Source organism: Penaeus monodon, chromosome 43 (genome assembly GCF_015228065.2).
Source record: "Penaeus monodon isolate SGIC_2016 chromosome 43, NSTDA_Pmon_1, whole genome shotgun sequence".
Lineage (NCBI taxonomy): Eukaryota > Metazoa > Arthropoda > Malacostraca > Decapoda > Penaeidae > Penaeus > Penaeus monodon.
In genome coordinates, this window is record NC_051428.1 from 13,693,587 (window position 1) to 13,706,086 (window position 12,500).

A 12,500-nucleotide genomic window follows, 5' to 3' on the forward strand; every position below is an offset into this window, starting at 1 on the left:
GTGTGTGTGTGTGTGTTTTGTGTGTGGGGGGGGGGGGGGATTGTATAGATTTTATGTATTTTATATTACATTATAGAATAAAAATACAAAAAAAACATATACTATATATATATATATATTATATAATTACATTCTATCTACATTCAATATTCTTTATCTTTTCTATCTATCTATTACATTATCTATCTTCTATCTATCTATCTATTATATTTTTAAATATATATATATAAAATTTTTTGGTGTGTGTGTGTGTGTGTGTGTGTTGTTTGTTGTGTTTTTGGTGTGTGAGTGAGTGTATACATACCCCCCTTTGTAGTGTTAAAACACATTTTGCAATGTTAACATTTTGGGTACATAAAAGCGCGGTGCGTAAAAATCCCCCGCCCTCCCCCCCCTTCGGCCTGCTCGCGAGGTCACAGATAACGAGCGACGGGGGAGGGAGCGATAAAGGGGACACAGAAAAGATAGTTTAGATACCTTCTTCATCGTTCTCTGTGTATGTTTGTTACATAGATTATATGGAATAATCAAAAATTTGGGTTTTTTGGTTTCGTCTTTAACTTTAATATATGACTATAATGATTTGCTTTTTAATTAAAAAGAGGGTCAGGGCAATCGGTGCCCCCCCCGTGTTGGTTGTTTTTTGGAATGAATCTTTTGTATTTTTATCAACTTGACTAAAAGAAAGGTTGGATAAATTGAAATGGGGATTTCCCGCTTGAACCCGGGATGTCATTTGGGGCCCTTGAGGGAGCTGGTCTAAAAACCTCCCCAAAGGCTTCAAATGGCAAACATAATATAGTTGTCATTTTTCGTCAAAAATTTTTAAGTAAAACAGAGTATAGATATATACATATTTTAATAATATATATATTTTTATATTATAAAAAATATTATTTATATACCATTTAGTGTGTGTGTGGGGGGTGTGTTGTGTGTCTGTGTGTCTGGGGGTTGTTTTATATATTATTTATAATATATATATAATTATAAAATTTATATAATAATATATTTGTGTGTTGTGTGTGTGGTGTGTTGTGTGTGTGTGTGTTTGTGTGTAAAACACACACACACCACCACACACCACACAACAACACACACCACACCACAACACAACACACACACATCCCAAAAAAAAAAGCAGACACACACACACACAAGTATATATATATATATATATATATATATATAGTATATATATATATATATATATATATATAGATATATATATATATACACACACATGTGTATATATATATATTATAATATATATATATATAATATATATAAGATATAGATAGATAGATAGATAAATATAGATAGAGATAGATAGATAGATAGATATAGATACATGTGTATATATATATAAAATATATATTATATATATATATATATATATTTGTGTGTTGTGTGTGTGTGTGTGTGTGTGTGTGTGTGTTGTGTGTGTGTGTGTGTGTGTGTGTGTGTGTGTGTGTGTATGTTTATATATAGATGTGTATATATATATAACCTCTTCCATGTGAATTCTCGAGATAGACCTGTCTGTGGTAGTGCACCAACACTTCAACAGGTACTTGGTAATGGGTATAGCTACTATGCAAAGTAATTGTGGAGCAACAATAGGTAACGGACGCTATGGTGACCAACCTTGACTTTGCCAACGATGTCATCCTTCTATCTATTTTTTTTCTGGAAACCGCAGTGGCGGCTCTCGTTGGAATTAGCAATGAGGCGTAGCCCATGGATCCAGGATTTTGGGAGCCGGCTAAACAGAGAACCCGTTTAGCCTGTACTCATTGCGGCGAGGATATTGAGGTCACATACAATAGTGTAGTTCATGACTCCGGGCTGTCAGATTAGGGAGTCAGAAGACTTACTGGCCTAGCAGCAGGTGTATCTGGAGATGTCACTGATTTCCCCGTCCGATATTCCTCCCTATATACCATCAATGTGCGTCACCAAAGCGTAGTTACCCGGGGTCTAACCTGCTGGAATGTACGACTGGGGTGAACCTCAGTCAGGGGGGAAAACTTTTCTGCTCCACCTTTAACTGTACAGAATCAATCAAGTATTCAAGGCCCTGACTCTTCCATAAACCAGTTTGGCTTATGGAAGTGAAACCTGAACTCTATCTTGTGCCTTGAAATCTCATCTTGATGCCTTTTGTAACAGGTCCATGTGCTGGAGCTTAGAACCCGTCATTTGCACAATCCGGGACCATCAACATGGTTTATATCGTTATCTGGCTCGCTTTCCCAAGGGCTATCAGCCTCGAGTGGAGGAGGCCTGTGGGACGACCTAGGAAGTCGTACTTTAGGCAGATTGATCAGATCTGTCGTGAGGAGTTAAAGATGGGTCGAAAACTTGCCTAGCCGTGAATGGAAACGAAATGTGTATGCGTCTTTGCCGAATTATACCTTATATATGAATTTGTTAATGATTAGAAACGACTGCGACTGTTTATTCATTATATTGTAGACACACGATGAAAAAATGGAATATCTGTCTTAGTACTAACATCAAATTATGTTAGTCGAATAAATGAATGCAATCCGAGATTTTATAAACTTACAGTTGGTCTGATCAATTGATGAAATAGAAATCCATGTTTATTACTTTCCTGTCGAAATAGACCTTCCTCAGTTCGCACCACCTTTGTCAGCCTTGAACTTCTCTTTGCCATAGGCGTTGATATGTGCCTCGGTCATCTCTCCATCTTGTTTTCTGTGTGCCTGTGTTTCGTTTTTTTTTCTGGGAATCCAATTAGTGGTATATGTCGTCCATCTTTGTCAGTTATTCTTGCGATATGACCTACCCAGTTCTATTTCAGCTTACTGATTGTTTCGAAGTTATCATGAATAACAGATCTTTCTCTAACCCATTTGGCTAACTCTCAGTCTTTCCGTGTAATGTCTAATATTATTCTTTCTTGTGCTTGTTTTGTTGTTCTGAGTTTTATTTTTTCATGGGGTTCCACGTTTCTGCACCATAGGTGACAGTTGGCAGAATATACTGGTCGTCAACTCTTCGTTTGAGGGCGATTGGTAACTTTTGTTCTTAAAGATCGAGCTTGCTTTGCCAGATGCATGCCATCTCGACGCGATTCTTCTCTTGATTTGTTCTTTTGAGGTTTTCTTTGAAATTCTATGTAGAAGTCTACTATCTCAGTATCTTAATCTTATATGTTTATGTTATTGTCTGTATTGTCTACAAGGTCGTTTTTCATGATCTTGGTCTCTTTGAAATTCATATTTAGACTAAATAATTTGCTTGCTTAATTGAATTCTAGGATTATTTGTAATTCTCGTATGGTTTCAGCAAAACCGATGATGTCAACTAATCGTAAATAATGGAAATATTTGCCATCAACTCGGAAGTTTTTTTTCAAGGATTGATGTAGATAGTTTGGGGGAACGTGAATCTCCTTGACGACCTCCTTTTCTTATTATAAATATTTAGGAAACTTTGTGTAGTCGAAGGAATAAAGACGAGCAGGTGTAAATATGTTGCAAAACAGTTATATAGCTATGGATCTACATTTTGTTCTCTGAGAACTTCGAGGACCTCAAGAATTTCAACCGAAGCAAACGCCTTCTTGTTGTCAACAAAGGCAACCACAAGATGGGACAGCAGCTATAATTCGTTGCATTTTTTTCGCATCCTGCTTGTTCTGTAGCTTGGTTTTCATCAAAGCTGAGTGTTAACCCGTTGGTTTGAAGCCTTTCCCTTTTCATCTTGTCTCTGACGTTCCTCTTGCGTGCTTCAGTACAAGACAATGATAATGTCATAGTGCAAAAGAAGCACCAACGTAAGTGGTAAACAGTGTTTACTGCGACAAATGTAGAGAAACATAAAAATGAGTCTGAATAGCTACACAACATAAGAGCTGTATTTGACCCGTTCAAACTAAATCTTCGCCTGGAATAGATGTATATCTGATGAAGATTTAGTCGAAACCGGTCAAGATTGCGCTGTGAAGATATTCACCATCGTTCCTACCTTTCTCTGCTCGAGCATAAATTTACAAGGTGATCTTCCAAGCAAAGTAATGATAATGATAGTAATAATAATAATAATAATAATGGTAATGATAATTAACAATGATAATGTTAATAAAATGCTAGTTATGATAATGACAGTGATACTAATAATTATGATATTTAAAAATAATTATCATCATATTAATGATAATGATATTAGTAATGATATCAAAAGCAATAATGATAATGGTAAAATGATAATACTATTAATAATACTGATGATAATAATATTAATAATAATGATGATAATAATATTATGATAATAATAAAAAAAATAATAATGATGATAATAAAATAATAATGATGATAATAAAATAATAATAATGATAATAAAAATTATAATAATGATCATATTAATAATGGTAATAATAACAATAACAATAAAAACAATAATAAAAATAATAATAATAATAATGATGATGATGATAATAACGATACTAGTTATAATAACGATGTTAACAGTGTCAATAAAAATATGATGATAATAATAATAATGAGATTGATAGACATAGTAATAGTAATAATAAAGATGAAATAAATGCTGGAAATAATAACAATGAAAATTATGATAATAATGATAAAAGTAATATTATAGAAATGCTGATAATAATTATCGTAATTATAAAAATGATAATAACAATAGATACATCAATATAATAGATCAAAAGCATGTTCTTACAGATCTCCCCATGGAAGATCCGGAGGATCAACTACCCTTCATATATATATATATATATATATATATATATATATATATATATATATATATATATATATATATATATATATATATATGTATATAGATATATACATATAAATATAAATAAATATATATATATATATCATAAATAAATGTATACTCATAAACATGTGATCACACACGCACACACACACACACACACACACACTCACGCACGCACACCACACACACACACCACACACACACACAAACACACACACACACACACACACACACAGACACACACACACACACACTCACACACTCACGCACGCACACGCACACGTACACACACACACACACACACACACACACACACATACACACGCATGTATGTATATATATATATATATATGTTATATATATATATATATTATAATATATATATATATACATATATATATATATATATATATATATATATATATATATATATATATATATATACATACATACATGCGTGTGTATGTGTGTGTGTGTGTGTGTGTGTGTGTGTGTGTGTGTACTAAGATAAAAAAGTAAATGCACATAGGAATCGTTGTGTATGACATTCATCGACTACGAAAAGGCATTTGACTCTGTACAAATACCAGTAATACTAGAAGCTATTCGAAGACAGGGAGTAAAGGAGGTATACTGTAAAACATTGGAAGATATATACGAAGATGGGACAACAACCATGAAGCTCCACAAGGAAACCAATTATTTTTTTTTTTTTTAGACAGGGCGATACCATCTCACCAAAACTGTTTACAGCTTGTCTTGAGGAAACATTCAAACTAGAATGGAACGGAAAGGGTATCAAAACAGGAGACGAATACCCAAATAATCTAAGATTTGCAAATGATATTGTTCTCTTCAGTGAATATGCAAATGAAATGCAGCAATTAATAAACGATCTGAATAGAGAAAGCCTGAAAGTCAGACTTAGGATGAACAAGAGAATATATAATGTTCCGCCCATCCCAAAAAGAATCTCACCCCAAAAGGCTCCCTCCCAGACTCCGCGAACTCCAACCCACGGCACTAGGCAACTCGTAGTGGCGCGGCCGCCCACCAGATGGCAGCACCGGCCTTCAAAACAATGGCGGGGATGAACGACTTCGCGAAGAGCATCCTGATTTTCATTCTTCTAGCTCTTTCTCTGAGAGTATGCGTCAGTACTACGGATTCAGAGGCGGATCCGAGTGGCTATATTCTATACTGTCCTTGTATGGGTACGTATGAGAGAAATGTATTTGCGTTTCGTAAATAATATCATCGTTATTTGGTATCCCTTGGCAATTCCGCGAATTGTACAAATTACCCATTCAGGGGCTATGGTATTTTGAGCAAATTCGTAGAAACAACGCCCTTTAATTTAGCATTTATTTATCATCGTCTTATTATTATTATTATCTTCTCATTTCTTTTCAGCTCGTATTAGTTTTCAACCACTCAGAGTGGAATTTAAATTTTGGACATATACAATGTAGGGTAAATGGTGCATTGCGTATTGAGTAGAAAAGTATTTGCTGTCATTCCTTTTCATTGATGCATGTTTCATAAACTGGAAATTGAAAAACGCTATAAATTGAATAAGCGCAAAGATAGAAGTGTTTAAATGAGGGTATGCACAGCCAGAGGGTTTCAGACCAATGTGGCCAAAAGTGCATTTATTAAAGGTTTTGTGGATTTAAGCTTTTATCTGTAACATGTGCATCAATATGTTCACATTATTGCAATCTCATGATTGTAGTGCATTAGCATAAATATATCAATGCTATAGATGAAAATTTAAACCAACAAAACATTATATTAACGCATTTTTGGACACTTGGTCTGAGAATACCATAGTATGCGCTTGCCTCAAGTGACTATGCACCTTTGCCACTTTGGGAAAGGCAAACAAAGACACAGTAGATCAAGTACTTTTCCCTTATTTGAGATTAACTTGTGCCACACTGGGCCAAGCACAGTCAGCTGCTTAACATAAAGTTTGAAAATGTGGTAGACACATTTACCTTGCTCACTGTGCTCTTGGCTGTCGTGAGTCTGTATAATTGTTCCTTATTTGAGCATGACTCGCCACAGATTGCTTAAAGCTGCTTTACTTATTATTTATGAGAAATTACAGTTATAGGGAGATTATTTATATTTGTAGGTTTTAAATGCTTGGTATGCAAAATTAGTGGAATTAGTTAAAAATCAAAAGGCTCATTGTAGCAGAAACATGAATCCTTGTAGAGAAGTTTCTAGTCTTGGAATTCCCTTTATATGTATATGTATATATATATATATATATATATATATATATATATATATATATATATAATATATATATATGATATGTATATATATATATATGATATGTATTTTATTATGTATATTTTATAAATGTAAATTATTATTTTATATAAAAATATATTAATAAATATAATAATATATTTTTAATTTATAAAATAATATATAATATAAAATAATAAAATTATATATATAAAATTTAAAATTTTTTAAAATTAATAGAAAATATTTTATATTAATTATATATATATTATAATTTTTTTAATATATATTAAAAAATTTTTTTATTTTTTATATTTAATTATATTTTATATATTTTATAATTAATTAATTTTTTAATAATATATATATATATATATTTTATTTATAATTATTTTAATTAAATATATAAAAAATTATATTAATAATTTTTTTTTAAAAAAAATATATTATAAAATTTTTATAATATTATTTTATTATTAGTTATTATTAAAAAATTTTTATTTTTAATAAATATATTATTATATATATTTTAATAAAATATTATTTTAATTTTAAATAAAATATATAATATTTATATACCATATATTTATATATATATATCTTTTTTTTAAAAATATATATATATTATATATTTTTAAAAAATTTTTTTTTAAATTTTTTTTAATTTTAAATTTTTCCAAATTAATATTTTTTTTTTTTAAAAAAAATTTTAATTAAAATTTTATATATATAAATATTACATATTATTATATATATATATATAATATATATATATAATAAATTATTTTAATTTTTATAAAAAAAATTTTTATTAATTAAAATATATAAAATAAAATATATATAATATAAAAAATTATATAAAATTAAATATTATAAAATATATATAATTTAAAAATTTAATATATATTTAATATAAATTAATATATAATATATTTAATATTATATATTTTTATATACAAAAAATTTTAAAAATTTTATATATATATATATATATAATTATATTTTAAAAAATTTTTTTTAAAAATATAATATATAATTAATAAAAATTATTAAAAAATAAATATATATATTATATATATATATATTATATATATAATTATATATATTAATAATATATATTAATAATTATTTTTTTATAAAATTATATTTTTTAAATTTTTTTTAAAAATATATTATTAAATTTAAAATAAAAATTAAATATTTTTTAAAATTATTATAATTTTTTTTATTATATTAATTTTTTTTTTATTTTAATTTTTTTTTTATATTATTTAAAAAAACCCCTTTTTTTTTTATATTTTCCTATTTTATTTTATTTTTTTTTTTCTTTATTTTAAATTTTTTATCTTTTTTTTTTGTTTTTTTTTTTATTTATTTTTTTTTTAAAATTTTTTTTTTTTTTTTTTTTTTTTTTTTTTTTTTTTTTTTTTTTTTTTTTTTTTTCCCTTCTCTTTTCAATCTATTTTTATAAATTTTTCTATCTTTTATTCTCTTTTTTATATTTCTTTATTTATATTTATATCTTCTTTTTATCTTCTTTTTTTTTTTATTTATTATTTTTTATTTTATTTTTTTTTTTTGTTTTTTTCTATATTTATTTATTTATTTTTTTTTTTCTTTATATTTTTTTTTTTTATTATTTTTTTCCCTTTTTAATTTTCCCTTTAATCTCTACTTTCTCTCCTCTATTTTCTATTTCTTTTTTCTTTCCCTTATTTATTTCTTTCCCTTTATTTTCTTTTTCTTTATCTTCTCTTTTCTCTATTCTCTCTCTTTTTCTTTTTCTTTTATCTCTTTTTTTTCTTTATCCTTACTTCTTCTCCTCATATCCTTCTTCTCTATCTCTCACTATTTTCTTCTCTTTTTTTTACTTCTCCTTCCTATCTCTCTCATTCTCTTTTTTTTTATCTTCTTTCTTTTCTGTTTCTCTCTTTTTTTTTTTTTTGTTTGTTTTCTTATTTTCTTCCCCTTTCTAATTTTTTTTTTTTCTCCTTCTACTTCAATCTATCCTCTCATTTCTCCTTTCTTATATTATTCTTTTTTTCTCTTCTCCTTCTCTTTTCTCCTTCTTATCTTCTCTTATTCTTTCTTTCTTTTTTTTTTTTTTCTTTTTCCCTTCTTATTCTTTTTTTTTCTCCCCTTATCTTTTTATTTTTCTCCATTTATTTTTTATATATCTCATTTTTCTTTTCCCCTTTCTATTATATCTTCTTTTTCTTTTCTTTCTTTTTATTCTTCTTTTATTTATCTTTTTTTTATCCCTTTCTTTAATTACTTCTTAAGGTTCCCCTGCTCCCCGGTTTTGTTTTTCAATTCCCTTTTTTCCTTCCCTTTTCCTTACCCCTCCAATATATAATCTCCCTATACTGTAATTTCTCAAATATAGTAAAGCACTTTAGCATCTGTGGCGGCCCTGCTCAATAGGAACATTATACAACTCACGACAGCCAAGACACAGTGAGCAAGGTAAATGTGTCTCACATTTTCAAACTTTATGTTAAGCACTGACTGTGCTTGGCCCAGTGTGGCACAAATTAATCTCAAATAAGGGGAAAAATACTTGATCTACTGTGTCTTTGTTTGCCTTCCCAAGTGGCAAGGTGCCTAGTCACTTGAGGCAAGCGCATACTATGGTAATTCTCCAGACCAAGTGTCCAAAAATGCGTTAATATAATGTTTTGTTGGTTTAAATTTTCATCTATAGCATTGATATATTTATGCTAATGCACTACAATCATGAGATTGCAATAATGTGAACATATTGATGCACATGTTACAGATAAAAGCTTAAATCCACAAAACCTTTAATAAATGCACTTTTGGCCACATTGGTCTGAAACCCTCTGGCTGTGCATACCCTCATTTAAACACTTCTATCTTTGCGCTTATTCAATTTATAGCGTTTTTCAATTTCCAGTTTATGAAACATGCATCAATGAAAAGGAATGACAGCAAATACTTTTCTACTCAATACGCAATGCACCATTTACCCTACATTGTATATGTCCAAAATTTAAATTCCACTCTGAGTGGTTGAAAACTAATACGAGCTGAAAAGAAATGAGAAGATAATAATAATAATAAGACGATGATAAATAAATGCTAAATTAAAGGGCGTTGTTTCTACGAATTTGCTCAAAATACCATAGCCCCTGAATGGGTAATTTGTACAATTCGCGGAATTGCCAAGGGATACCAAATAACGATGATATTATTTACGAAACGCAAATACATTTCTCTCATACGTACCCATACAAGGACAGTATAGAATATAGCCACTCGGATCCGCCTCTGAATCCGTAGTACTGACGCATACTCTCAGAGAAAGAGCTAGAAGAATGAAAATCAGGATGCTCTTCGCGAAGTCGTTCATCCCCGCCATTTTTTTTGAAGGCCGGTGCTGGCCATCTGGGTGGGCGGCCGCGCCACTACGAGTTGCCTAGTGCCGTGGGTTGCTTTTCGGGAGCCCGGGGAGGGAGCCTTTTGGGGTGAGATTCTTTTTGGGATGGCGGAACATTATATATTCTCTTGTTCATCCTAAGTCTGACTTTCAGGCTTTCTCTATTCAGATCGTTTATTAATTGCTGCATTTCATTTGCATATTCACTGAAGAGAACAATATCATTTGCAAATCTTAGATTATTTGGGTATTCGTCTCCTGTTTTGATACCCTTTCCGTTCCATTCTAGTTTGAATGTTTCCTCAAGACAAGCTGTAAACAGTTTTGGTGAGATGGTATCGCCCTGTCTAAAAAAAAAAAATTAATTCCTTGTGGAGCTTCATGGTTGTTGTCCCATCTTCGTATATATCTTCCAATGTTTTACAGTATACCTCCTTTACTCCCTGTCTTCGAATAGCTTCTAGTATTACTGGTATTTGTACAGAGTCAAATGCCTTTTCGTAGTCGATGAATGTCATACACAACGATTCCTATGTGCATTTACTTTTTTATCTTAGTACACACACACACACACACACACACACACACACACACATACACACGCATGTATGTTGTATATATATATATATATATATATATATATATATATATATATATATATATATGTATATATATATATATATATATATACATACATTCGTGTGTATGTGTGTGTGGTGTGTTGTGTGTGTGTGGTGTGTACGTGTGCGTGTGCGTGCGTGGTGTGTGAGTGTGTGTGTGTGTGTGTTGTGTGTGTGAGTGTGTGTGTTGTGTGTGTGTACGTGTTTCGTGTGCGTGTGCGTGCGTGAGTGTGTGGTGTGTGTGTGTGTGTGCGTGTGTGATTCACATGTTTATGAGTATACATTTATTTATGATATATATATTATATTTATTTATATTTATATGTATATATCTATATACATATATATATATATATATATATATATATATATATATATATATTATATATAAAATATATATTATATATATATATATGAAGGGTAGTTGATCCTCCGGATCTTCCATGGGGAGATCTGTAAGAACATGCTTTTGATCTATTATATTGATGTATCTATTGTTATTATCATTTTTATAATTACGATAATTATTATCAGCATTTCTGTAATATTACTTTTATCATTATTATCATAATTTTCATTGTTATTATTTGTTTTTTTGTTATTGTTATTATTACCATTATTAATATGATCATTATTATAATTTTTATTATCATTATTATTATTTTATTATCATCATTATTATTAATATTATTATCATCAGTATTATTAATAGTATTATCATTTTACCATTATCATTATTGCTTTTGATATCATTACTAATATCATTATCATTAAAATGATGATAATTATTTTTAAATATCATATTATTAGTATCACTGTCATTATCATAACTAGCATTTTATTAAAATTATCATTGTTAATTATCATTACCATTATTATTATTATTATTATTACTATCATTATCATTACTTTGCTTGGAAGATCCCTTTTAAATTTATGCTCGACAGAAAGGTAGGAACGATTTGGGGAATATCTTCACAGCGCAATCTTGACCGGTTTCGACTAAATCTTCATCAGATATACATCTATTTCAGGCGAAGATTTAGTTTGAACGGGTTAAATACAGCTCTTATGTTGTGTAGCTATTCAGACTCATTTTTATTTTTCTCTACATTTGTCGCAGTAAACACTGTTTACCACTTACGTTGGTGCTTCTTTTGCACTATGACCTTAACATTGTCTTGTACTGAAGCACGCAAGAGGGAAATCAGAGACAGATAAAAGGGAAAGGCTTCAAACCAACGGGTTAACACTCCCGCTTTGATGAAACCAAGCTACAGAACAGCAGGATGCGAAAAAAATGCAACGAATTATAGCTGCTGTCCCATCTTGTGGTTGCCTTTGTTGACAACAAGAAGGCGTTTGCTTCGGTTGAAATTCTTGAGGTCCTCGAAGTTCTCAGAGAACAAAATGTAGATCCATAGCTATATAACTGT

General features: G+C 29.6%; 1 protein-coding gene across 1 annotated transcript in view; it reads right to left on the reverse strand.

The window, feature by feature from the left end:
* LOC119568060 (GDP-fucose protein O-fucosyltransferase 1-like) overlaps positions 1 to 10,427 on the reverse strand; it is a gene marked incomplete at both ends in the record, with an annotated part of 15,307 nt that extends 4,880 nt beyond the window's left edge. The window contains 1 exon segment of the mRNA XM_037916456.1: positions 10,294 to 10,427. Within this exon segment, the coding sequence (XP_037772384.1) occupies positions 10,294 to 10,427 (134 nt within the window).
* Positions 10,428 to 12,500: the final 2,073 nt, after the last annotated feature.